Source organism: Rissa tridactyla, chromosome W (genome assembly GCF_028500815.1).
Source record: "Rissa tridactyla isolate bRisTri1 chromosome W, bRisTri1.patW.cur.20221130, whole genome shotgun sequence".
Classification (NCBI taxonomy): domain Eukaryota; kingdom Metazoa; phylum Chordata; class Aves; order Charadriiformes; family Laridae; genus Rissa; species Rissa tridactyla.
The window spans coordinates 26428041-26441159 of NC_071496.1; the positions used below are offsets into that span (position 1 = coordinate 26428041).

Consider the following 13119-nt stretch of genomic DNA (forward strand, 5'->3'; position numbering starts at 1 on the left):
AACAGGTCCATGTTCGCCTTGTGCTGGGGACCCCAGATCTGGATGCAGTACTCCAGGTGGGATCTCACCAGAGCGGAATAGAGGGGCAGAATCGCCTTCTTCAACCTGCTAGCCACACTTCTTTTGATGCAGCCCAGGATACGGTTGGCTTTCTGGGCTGCAAGCGCACATTGCCAGCTCATGTCCGATTTTTCACCCACCAGTATCCCCAAGTCCTTCTCTGCAGGGCCGCTCTCAATCCGTTCAGCAGCCAGTCTGTACTGATACTGGGGATTACCCTGACCCAGGTGCAGGACCCTGCGCTTGGCTTTGTTGAACCTCATGAGGTTCACATGGGTCCACTCCTCAAGCCTGTCCAGGTCCCTCTGGATGGCATCCCTTCCCTCTAGTTTATCAACAGCACCACTCAGCTTGGTGTCATCTGCAAACTTGCTGAGGGTACACTTGATCCCACTGTCTATGTCATTAATGAAGATATTAAACAGTATTGGTCCCAATATGGACCCTTGAGGGACACCACTCAGTACTGGTTTCCACTTGGACATTGAACCATTGACTGTAACTCTTTGGACATGGCTATCCAGACAACTCCTTATTCATCTAACAGTCCATCCATCAAACCCATATCTCTCCAATTTAGCAGCAAGCATGTTGTGGGGGACAGCATCAAAGCCTTACAGAAGTCCAGGTAGATGACATTCGTAGGTCTTCCCTTGTCCACTGATCCAGTCCCTCCATTGTAGAAGGCCACTGGATTAGTCAGGCATGATTTGCCCTTGGTGAAGCCATGTTGGCTGTCTCTAATCGCCTCCCTGTCTTCCATATGTTTCAACATAACTTCCAGGAGGATCTGTTCCATGATCTTACTGGGCACAGAGGTGAGGCTGATTGGTTGGTAGTTCCCAGGGCCCTCCTTTCTACCATTTTTAAAAATGGGTGCAATATTCCCTTTTCTCCAGTCACTAGAACAGCTCACAGGGAGTAATGCAGCAATGAGTGAAAGCTATGGAGCATCCAGTAGCTTTAGGAGCAGAGCAGCCAAGAGCAAGCTACAGACATATGAGAGAGCCATATAGACTAGGCAGAGTGGGCTGGAAGCCCATTGAACTTCATTCATGAAATTCAGCAAGGACCAATGACAAGTCTTGCACCTAGGGAGTAAGAAACCCTGGCAACAAAGCAGGCTGGGGACTGACTAGCTGGAGAGGAGCTCTGCTGAAAAGGCCCTGGGGGGGCTTGGCAGACAGCAATGCTGAACATGAGCCAGCAGTGTGCCCTGGCAAGCAAAGACAGACAACATCGTCCTGGGCTGGATTAAAAGGAGCATAAGCAGTAAATTGCAGGAAATGATTCTTCCTCTCTGCTCAACGCTCATTAGACCACCTCTAGAATACCACATCCAATTTTGGGTCCCCAGTCTCCTCCCAGTACAAGAAAGGCATTGACAAACTGGAGTGAGTTCAACAGAAGGCCATCAAGATGGTCAGGGGGCTGGAGCACTTGCCCTATGAGGAGAGGCTGAGGGACAAGGGCTTGTTCAGCCTGGAGAAGACAAGGCTTCAGGGGGCCCTAACAGCAGCCTTCCAATATCCATGAGGAGATCAAGAAGATGGAGCCAGGCTCCTCACAGTGGTGTATGGTGGGAGTATGAGAGCTAACGGCCATACATTGAAACAAGAAAGGAATGGATACAAGGAAAAACTTTTTCATCATGAGGACAGTCAAGTATTGGAACAGGCTGTCCAGAGAGGTTATATAGTCCATCCTTGAAGATTTTTCAATACCTGACTAAAAACCCTGAATAACCTGGTCTGACCTCATAGCTGATTGCTTTGAACAGGAAGTTGGACTAGAGACCCTTTGAGGTCCCTTCCAACCAGAATGATTCTATGATCGTGGGCTGCTTCCAGTCACATTAAGGGCTGGATTTGATCAATGGGCCAGTTGTTTCCACCCTTTACATATTTTATCTGAGAGTAACTTCAAACACGGTTGTGAGAATTTTAAAGGAAAGCATGGACAAGAAGAAAGAGTAGGAAATACCATAGCATCATAGCATAGCTGGGGTGGGACAGCACCTCTAGAGACTGTCTAGTTGAACCCCCCCCCCGCTCAAGCAAGGTCCACTAGAACAATTTATCCAGGACTATGTCCAGTTGGGTTTTGAATACCTCCAAGGATGGAGACTCCAAAACCTCTCTGGGCAACCTGTTCCGGTATTCAACCACACCCTCACAGTAAAAAAGTGTGTTCTTAGGTTTAAGTGTAATTTTCTGTGTTTCTGTTTGTCCCCATTGCCTCTTGTCCTGTCACTGGGCATCACTGAAAAGAGCCCGGCTCCATCTTCTTTACACCCTCCCATCAGGTATTTATATGTTTCTGTAAGATCCCTCATGAGTCTTCTCTTCTCTAGGATGAACAGTCACAGCTCTCTCAGCCTCTCCACACATGTCAGATGTTCCAGTCCCCGAATCATCTTTGTGGCCCTTCTCTGGAGTCTCTCCAGTCCATGTCTCTCTCGTACTGGGGAGCCCAGAACTGGACACAGGACTCCAGTGTTGAGTAGAGAGGAAGGATCACCTCCCTCGACCTGCTGTCAGCACTCCTCTTAATGCAGCCCAAGATACTTTTGCCTTCTTTTAAAGGCCTCATCATCATCTTTTAAAATGCTGTCATGTGTTTTCTAGAAGGCTTTTTATTGATGGCTTGCCTTTGTGCCAGAAGAGAAAACTATCACAGGTGAGAGCTCAAGTTCTCCCTCTGGAGTCTCAGTTTCAAGTAATGCAATGGGTATACCTTTATGTTAGCAGTAGTTAGCTGTGAAAGGAAAACTTTACTTGTGTTTCTTATGTGTAGTTACTTGTTCAGCAGGGTTCACTGTGTGGATGAATATGTTGACATTCTGTTTTGCTTTTTAATTATTTCTTTAGGTTCACTTTTTAAAAAATTTATGACAGTTCCTTAACTTGTAGGCATGAACCATTTTGTAGCATGTTTATAACAGAGAAATTGTCAGTGAATGAAACCATTGGAATGTTTGATGTTCTTTTCTTCTTTGGGAATTATTACAGGCACAGCTGATTGCACAGTCTATAGGTCAAGCATTTAGTGTGGCCTACCAGGAATTTCTGAGGGCAAATGGAATCAATCCAGAAGACCTAAGCCAGAAGGAATATAGTGACTTGCTCAATACCCAGGACATGTACAATGATGACCTGATTCATTTTTCCAAATCTGAAAACTGCAAAGATGTATGTCTGCTTTTTTTCCATAACACCATTAAGCTCATGTATCCTGAGTTCAGACCTGTACTGGCAACAATTAGAAAGCTATTAGTGCTTCCAATAAATAACCTCAATGAGGTAAATTCTGTCCTTCCCAGTAGGTTTATCCTGTGGGCAATTCTGTTTTAAAAGCAAGCAGTGAACCCTAAATTTATCAATAGTTGAATGATTTACTGACTCTGTGTGTTCTTTTTACCAAAAAATTTTCACATTTGAGACATTACATGTCAGTGAAGTGAATATACAGTAGACAGTATAAAAATTTTGGAGGCACTGAGGTTGATAAGAGTGGTTGGCCCCAGATTTTAAAAGGCTATATATTTGATGCTGGTTTTATTACTAAAGATGAAGTAGTGTAACACTGCAACACATGGGTAATTGTTTCCGAAAACACAGTCACAAGTACTTTAAATCCCTCCCTGACATATAGTTCTGTCCACCAAAGTCCATCATGCCAGGGTTTCTTCTGTACCAGCTCCCTCCAGCCATATGAACAGATGAGTTCTATTTGGGCGGGATTCTGAATTTAAAAAAATCTCTAGTTTTAATGTTATTTGATGGTTGAAGGCATTTAAACTGTGTTAAACTATATACCCTATTGTGTTTTCCCTTCGAATAAGAAAGGCATTTTGCAAATGAGAAGCCTGTGTTTGTTTATATGGAAACATAGAGGGGGGTGTTCATCAGTTTCATAGATGAGAAAAAAGATTTTGTTTGAAACTCTCTTTCTTATGATTCAGGTTTACATTGAAAAGCAAAAGGGAGAAATTCTAGGTGTAGTGATTGTGGAATCTGGATGGGGATCCATTTTGCCTACAGTTATTATAGCCAACATGATGCATGGAGGACCATCAGAGAAGTCTGGGAAACTAAATATAGGGGACCAGATCATGTCAATTAATGGGACCAGTTTGGTTGGCTTACCACTCTCAACATGCCAGAGCATTATAAAGGTACAGAGAATATTCCTGGATATTACATGTTTTAAAACCTTTATTGGAGTAGTGGGAGAGCAAAAAGTATAGAACTATTTGTTGTTTGTTAACTCTGATCTTGTGCATTTTATAGCAGTTTCCTTTTGATGACCTTAAAGGAGAGGGCAAATTCTGTTTTACATATTTTCTGAGACCTAAGAAGGGAGCTATGCAACTTGAGTGTATTGGAAAGTATATTGTTTCTTTGAACTTGGCTAAATGGTGGGATTTTTTTTAATTGGAAGAACTTTCTTTTAATTGACATGAGAGCATGTAAATGCAAAAAGCAAGCAAGTCAACTGGAAATGAAGAGTCTCTGGGGTAGATGCAACATACAACAGAATGTGTATTTAAACATCAGTGTTTCAGGAGGGGGAAAGATGCAACCTTTGAGAATGTTGCAAATTCAGCTAAATTGTCTTCTGGGTTACCTATTGAAAAAGTCAATCACCACAGAACTGCTGCATATTGTAGCATGTACACATGCAATGTAATACTATATATGACTATAGAAATCCTTCTGTGTCCCTGCTGGGTAGTGGTGTTCTGCAGTAAAAAAATGTTTGTTTAGTAATTCACAAAATAAATAAGTATGTCTTTGTTGCCCATGGATTCCTTTCTTAATGCTTGAACTAAAAAATTTGCTATAAAGATCTGATATTCTGGTTTCTGAAAATGTAAACACCGTGCACTGACAAGTAATAGATATTTAAGTCTCTGAGACCAGCCATTCTGGATTCAGTGAATTCAAATGATATCTTGTGAATGCAGTGTATTAAAACTTTGGTAACATCACTCTTTTTTATTTTTTCCTGAAACAGGAAAATCCCTTATATATCTCTGTGCCAACTTCAGTGGAACAAAGCTCACCATCCTTCATGTTATCAGCTTTGTCATACTTGGTTTTAGTTCCATATCAGTTTTATTTCTAAAACTGATGTATACTTTTCTCATATAGATGGACTTTTGCTGTGATGCATTAAGAATCTTCTGTACTTTCTGAAAATGAAAACAATAAAAAATCTAGCTTTGCTGTCTCCTGCCTTTACGAGGCCTTTATACTCCTTTTTCATGGATACATGAGGCTGCTATCCATTTATCTTTCTGTTAAGAAGGTAGTCTTTATAGCCATGCTTCTAGAACTTTTTATGTAACATTTTTGGATAACACAAATGAACTCCCAAATAAAATATCAGTCACCCAAGTATATATTTCAGTGTTACAGAAATATCCTAAGATTGTAAACTTTTCGTGTGCTATAAGGACTCCTATGAAAAAAAAAGCATTTTATATAGATGAGGAGAATATCTTGCGATTACTTCACATAAGGTTATTTTTAAATTAGAGATGTAAGCCTTGCTGCTAATTGACTATAAACCATTTACAAACTGACAGGTCTAGGAAGAAACTTTCCATATGTGATAGTTATTCCCTAATTGTATTATGCTACTTATGTCTTTTTCTGAAGCATCTTGTGCTAACTACTATCAGAAACAGATTCAGGGAATTAGAAGGCAGTTAGAAGCATTGACTTTTCATCCTAGCAGAATGTCAGTTTCAAGTCAGTACCAAGTCTAGAGTTAAGCTCAACAAAATCAGCAGCAGTAAACTGCATATAGAGACACCAGTATATTACCTTAGCTGTAATAGGAGTTATTTTTCTGAATGAAATCCTAATCTTGTTGAAGTCAGTGGCAGGCAACCCATTGTTTTCAATGGGACCCATATTTGACCTTGTTCATATGGAAGAAATTCAAAAGCAGGCATTGAAATTGATAAATGTTAACATGATTGAAGCTTGAAGCTACCATACTCTCTACATAGCATCTCTTTCCCATATGGGTTCTGTTTATTGAACATTAAATGTGTGTAAATCCAACATTTCAGAGTAATGTGTGTTCAGTTCTATATGTTGTATGGAAAAAAGTAATGTAACATTGGAGTTGGTTTTATCTGCAAGACACAGCTCTGAACGCTTGAATATGTGTAACAGTCAGACTCTACATTTATCTCCACTTTTATGTTTGGGTTTTCCTTCTTCATTTAGTTCTTCTGGTAGCAAAGATTTAATGGTGAATGTGATAAATCCAGTTTAGAAGGGAGGGGTAACATAAATGTGAATATTGCTTATACATGGACTTGACGTTTGCATTACAGAATTTAATATAACTACGCCAGGAAAACCACTTATGTGTAACTATCTATTCTTAGCTGCATATTTTAAATTTCATTTCCCAGACAGAATGCTTGGCAGTTTTCTGGTCAACTGCATAGACCTGCTTTTTATTTCCTTTGCTTCCTTAAGAACAATAATTTCTGTTCTCAAATGAAGAAATTGCCAACAGGAAGCTAGATTTCTTAAAACAACCACATCAGCTTCTTGACAAGAAGAGGTTTATACTGCATTGTTCAATTCACTGAGCATCCTGTTGCTTGTGTCTGGTATTCAGGAATCCTGTTTCATAATGATACATTCAAAGAACTGCTTATTTAGGGCTATTCCCATATTAACATTCTAAGCATTGTTTTTCCTAGTGCTCATGTTAAATTTTTTCACCCCATCTTTGTCAGCATTTTTCATGGTGATGGTTATTTTTTGCAGGGTTTGAAAAATCAAGCCCAAGTTAAACTGAATGTAGTTAGATGTCCTCCGGTAACCACAGTCTTGATCAGGAGACCTGACCTCAGATACCAGTTAGGCTTCAGTGTACAGAATGGGATTGTAAGTAGCTTCCAGACCTTCTGGTGATGCTTTTACATATGTTAAAGTTTACATATGTGCTGAATTGTATTTTTTCCCTCACTGCAGCAGGGGCTCAGTACACATTTTAAGTCTAAGATATAAAAGCTGAACTGGTCAAAGTTATTCATCTGAATTTTTCCCCAGTTAAAAGTAGGAAAATAAACTTTATTTCATAGCATCAGAACCAGAGGAGCAAAAAGGCTGGTTTAGGTTAAACAAAAGTGTATGGAGAAGGCTGCTTTCAGTCTGTATCATTTGTGTCTCTGACCACACCATTGTATACGGTCTCAAAAGAAAGAGTCTGTCTTTGATTCTCTCTTAATGCAAGGCTTATGCACTTTGAACTTTTTGTAAACTATGGTTCTTCATACACTCTTAAATTTTCAAACCATGAAGTAACAAGTATAATACAGATAGCTTTTGGTGGATGTTTTCTTTTGCTTTTGGAAGAGAATGTGTAGTACTCGATTGCTAATAAATATTACTTTTAATCAGTGATCCACTACATTTTAGACTTTGTTGCAAACACATGTATTTAAATACTGAATTATCATTTGTGGTCAAAAGCCTCTGTTCCATATCAAAACTGTGATAATTTTGTCCTTTCCCTTCCAGATCTGTAGCCTTATGAGAGGAGGTATAGCAGAGCGAGGAGGAGTACGAGTTGGCCATCGTATCATTGAAATCAATGGGCAGAGTGTTGTAGCAACATCTCACGAGAAAATTGTTCACATTCTCTCAAATGCTGTTGGTGAGGTAGGAGCAAACAGTGTGCCTAGACAGTATTGCATATTTTATCATCATTGCCTCTTTTGGGTTGTTACTGTTCAAACATATTTACTATATTCTATATATACTATATTCTAATATATAGTATATACTATATATATATAGTATATACTATATTCTAATACTAGAAGTGAGAGTGAGATCCACCAAGGTTTTTCTTATTATTGAAGCGCCCACAACTTCAGATAAAATTGAGATGGTTGATAGATACTCAACAGCTTAGAGAAACCTTTTTCCCCAGTGGATATGAATTCTCAGTCTTTCCCTTTCGCTTCTCTCCTATGTTACCTCAGCTAGTTTCTTCCCTAGTACTCCCTAGGCTATCACAGAATCATAGAATCATAGAACAGTTTGGGTTGGAAGGGACCTTAAAGATCATCTTGTTCCAACCCCCCTGCCGTGGACAGGGACACCTCCCACTAGACCAGATTGCTCAAAACCCCATCCAGCCTGGTCTTGAACACCTCCAGGGAAGGGGCATCCACAACTTCCCTGGGCAACCTGTTCCAGTGCCTCACCACCCTCACAATAAAGAATTTCTTCCTAATATCCAATCTAAATCTACCCTCTTTCAGTTTGATGCCATTACCCCTCGTCCTATCACTCCACTCCCTCATAAAGAGTCCCTCCCCATCTCTCCTGTAGGCCCCCTTTAGGTACTGGAAGGCTGCTTATAAGGTCTGCCCGGAGCCTTCCCCTCTCCAGGCTGAACATCCCCAACTCTCTCAGCCTGTCTTCATAGGAGGGTTGCTCCAGCCCTCTGATCATCTTCGTGGCCCTCCTCTGGACCCATTCCAACAGGTCCATGTCCTTCCTGTGCTGAGGACTCCAAAGTTGGACACAGTACTCCAGGTGGGGTCTCACAAGAGCAGAGCAGAGGGACAGAATCACCTCCCTCGACCTGCTGGCCATGCTTCTCTTGATGCAGCCCAGGATGCAGTTGGACTTCTGGGCTGTGAGCGTGCATTGCTGGCTCATGTTGAGCTTCTCGTCCACCAACACCCCCAAGTCCTTCTCTGCAGGGCTGTTCTCAATCCATTCTCTGCCCAGCCTGTGTTTGTGCTTGGGATTGCCATGACCCAGGTGCAGGACGTTGCACTTGGCCTGGTTGAACTTCATGAGGTTGGCATGGGCCCACCTCTCAAGCCTGTCCAGGTCCCTCTGGATGTCTATGGACACTCATGTTTTTGGTAGCATGCCTAATAGGAGTATTGATTAACATGTTGTATTACCTTCTAGATTCATATGAAGACCATGCCAGCTGCTATGTACAGACTGTTGACTGCGCAAGAACAACCAGTTTATATCTAAGGCTGACACCTCACCTTCACAACATGCATGAAGGATAGTTTTCTTCATTACTGCTTCTGTTTCTAGTACTACATTTGTGTCTGCAGATACATTTCTCTCTTCCCAACATTTGCTGTGTATAGAGGGGGAGGGAAAATATAGCCATGAGACTTTTTGGTTGCATCTCTATACAAGTAAAGCTTTATGCAATTCCACACACAGAGTAAATAGCAGCAGCAGTGTCCTTGGTAAGATTCACAAAAAGACGACTTACATGCCTATCAAGAATGAGTAACTGATGCTGTCATAAACCCCATTGTTCAAATGCACACCCTTTAATTTCTGTTCTTCACCCCAAAAGGTGCTACATGAGTTGGTACAGACAATGCAATTTTGACATGTTTCAGCAAATAATTCAGGAGATGTGATTATTTTGCAGTTAGGTCCCCCCAGGTTTCTAATTTTTAAAATACTTATTTTTCAAATGCAATGTGTCTTTTATATGCCCATTTCAGAGGTTAAATGAGGGAGGAGGGGAGTGATCTCTAAATATCCAGCAAGAGTAATATTGAGGGGCTCTGCTGAGAAGCTATACATTCTAAGCTCTTAATTACAGATTTGGTGCACACAACTGTGTGCTTGTGTATACTGACATTTTTAAATTGTGCTTGATATTTATGAATCTTGAAAATAATAGGTCTGCGCACTGTTCTAAGTAATTTTGTTACACTGAGCCAGTTTAAAAGTATTTTTTGTTGAAAGATGTCTAGTATTATTGACATTTTTCTTTAGACATAGATAAATGGGAGAAGTAAAGGTAAGGTGGGAAAAAAATTATTTATTTTGTTATATAAGTTAATTTGTGATTTGTTTTTTCATATGACAGAGGATGTGTAAGTACTACATGGATTTGTATGAAGAAGAAATGTATAGATGCATGAAATGCAGGATTTGATTGGTCTATAACTTATATCAGGAACAAAGGGGAAAAACAGTAAAAGAATAAAGTAGCTGATGGCTCTTTTTACTCAAGAAGAAAACATTCCATTTTGTGTAGCTACATTCTGTCCATACTGCATACTGCTGTTTACACTGAATTTGAACCATATATTTAGGCCAGACTTATGCCTCAAATTTTCTCAAAGCAACAATTTCTCTGGTGTCTTATTATGACATAAGGCTCGGTGTGATTAAAAACAAGACTGGAACATGTATGGGGAAAAAAAAAAAGCCCGTCCTTTTTGTTTGAAAATGGTGTGATGCTTATAGCCATTAGTTTCTCAATTACTGTGGAATGGACCGTGCAGTGCATTGTGTTTGGAAACTAGTAATGATACCTGGACTTTATTCCAGAGATTTCATGGATGTGTGTGTACACATGTACACTTCTGTTGATGAGACCCATGAAAACTGTTTTTATCTGAGAACTTGGTTTCCATCTGTGGTCAGAGGTTTATTTTGCCTTTCAGAAACCACGGACATACATGAGCTGAACAGAGAGAGAGAAAATAAGCTTTATATTTCAATGGGCAGTAAGGGAGATAATGGAACTGAGCATAAGCTATTGTAGTAAGTGAATGCATTTTAGTTTGAAAGTAGCGTACAATGACTTGATTTATTGCAGTTCTTGTTGCATAATTTAATCTTGATCTCTGAAATAGAAGATTTTGAAAGCAAACGGTGTTAGTATTCCAGGTTAGTATTTACCTCTGCTATCAGACTGATGTAAATAAATTGTGAATGACTTGTGATTAGAGTTTTTAATTGTAGACATCTGGCTTATGGAGATAATTTGAAATTTTTCATAACTTCTTATAAATATAGTAATCTATCTAAATATGGTATATAACCACATACTATTTAATAGGTTATATACAGTGAAGCCTTTCCATAAGTTGCCTGAGGAAACCCAACAGTCTTGAAGACAATCACACTTCTGATTACTGGTGTGTTTTACACCCTCAACTTCACATGTTGTTTTTGTGGTTCTGTCCAACTCATGTTGAGGAGTCTTCCCATTGACTTCAGCAGGAGATGAAGAAAACCTAAGCACGCAAAAAATTGAATCATTAAAAACAAGGCTGTTTTCCTGCAATCAAGCTTATACCTAGTTCTAAGCACCTGAGTACCTAACCCACTGACTTCATGGTGAACAGATGCTTAAAACTAAGCATGCGAATGCTTGTAGGATTGGAGCCTAGTGAAGAATCTTCATTGTTCCAATTAATTTTAATATGCGTATAAGCTTTCTACACTGGGAAGTTTACAGTGTGCACTCCTGATAAGTCTTGTAAACAATCCCACCATTTCAGTTTGCAAAAGTAAAGATAGTTGCAAGAAAAATGAGCTCAAAAGGAATAGTACAGTACAGTAGTGCAGTAGTTTATTAGATTAGATGTGTGAATTCTCCATGAATTCAACAGAATGAACTGCCATTTTACATTCCTTCTTCACTATTTCATACATTTTTATTAATGCTTCAATGTTTACATAAAGAATGAAAAATCCTTTTTATTAGCAAGTTCCCCACTTGTTTTGAATCTTGTTTTGATTTGACATTTGGTTGGAATTTCCAGATTTGGGGTTTTTTGTGTGTTGTTTCATTAATTTTCTAAATGAGATCAGCTTCTGAAGATGGCAATGTGCATGAGATCTCTTGTACATATTTTGTGCAGTGCCTAGACTCTCTTGTATTATTGTTCTGTAAAAAGGTTGAATAGGAATTATTATAAAGTATTGGGAAAAGTATAGTATTGTATTTGTAACAATATTGTTCTTTGTAAACACTGAACTTGGTGATCTCTCTCTTTATATATATAAATGAGCCTAGAATGTGAGTCTGCACATCTGAATGTAATTCCTCTGATGTTTTTTGTCACATGTCTTTGACCCTTTCTCTGTAATGGAGCTGCAATGGTTTCGGGGAGGGGGGGGGGAGAGTTTGGGTTGAGGGGGAGTTGCTATCTATTTTGTTGTGATCTGTTTACTGTGCTACATTCCTTTATTTAGCAGAGCACTAGTGTCTATAAGAATTACAACAATAAAATACAGAACAAAAATACTTCAGACAAGGCTGAGAGTTTGCTGATAATAATTTAGGAAGTGGCTTGCCAAAACGGAATGAACGTATGCTAAGAAGGTGTCCAAATTTCTCTTCTGTCATTTAATTTGCAGTAATGTATACGTGCATCTGCAGAATCAAACACATAATATTAACTATGTATTTAAAACAGCATTGTTTTAGAGTAATCAGTGACACAACTGCTCCTAAATTATATCAATTACTTAGCTAAGGTTATGTCCCAGCTTTCATTTATAATTCTTGCCATATGTGGATCTTTCCATAAATACATTCACTAAATACACAATGCATATGGCAGAAGTGTTATTTCACTGTCTAACTTTAAACGTGTTTTTCCACTTATAAAACAGTGTGGTGAGTTGACCCCGGCCAGCAGCAAAACACCCACCCAGGCTCTCGCTCATTCCCCACTCCTGCGGGATAGGGAGAAAACAGAAGGAAGTCAAGAAGACTCAGGGATTGAGATAATAACAATTTAATAGGGAAAGCAAGAGCTGCACATGCAAGCAAAGCAAATAGAGGAATTCATTCACTACTTCCCTTCAGCAGGCAGATGTCCAGCCACTTCCTGGAAAGCAGGGCCTCAGTACATGTAACAATTGCTCGGGAAGACAAATGCTATAACCACAAATGTCCCTTCTTCCCTGAGATTTTATTGCTGAGCATGACATCCTATGGTATGGAATAGCCTTTTGGTCAGTTTGGGTCAGCTGTCCCAGCTGTGTTCCCTCCCCATCTCTTGCTCACTCCCGGTCTGCCTGCTAGGAGCGGGGGGGGAGAAAAAGAGAGAAAACCTTGATTCTGTACAAGCATTGATCAACAATAGCCAAAATACTGCTGCGTTATCAACACTGGTTTAGCCACAAATGCAAAGCATAGCACCATACAGGCTGCTATGAAGAAAGTTAACTCAGTCCCATATAGACCCAGTACAAACAGCTTCTTTCCTATTACTAA

The 13119-nt window shown here is 39.7% G+C and overlaps 1 protein-coding gene across 1 annotated transcript; it reads left to right on the forward strand.

Moving 5' to 3' along the window:
- Positions 1-2655: 2655 nt before the first annotated feature.
- LOC128901930 (amyloid-beta A4 precursor protein-binding family A member 1-like) lies at positions 2656-12428 on the forward strand (the record flags this gene model as incomplete). Its single annotated transcript, XM_054184078.1, has 6 exons — positions 2656-2739; positions 3072-3251; positions 4025-4237; positions 6861-6980; positions 7617-7757; positions 9030-12428. Coding segments are annotated over 6 exons (810 nt in total), but the record flags the coding sequence as incomplete, so codon positions are not given.
- Positions 12429-13119: the final 691 nt, after the last annotated feature.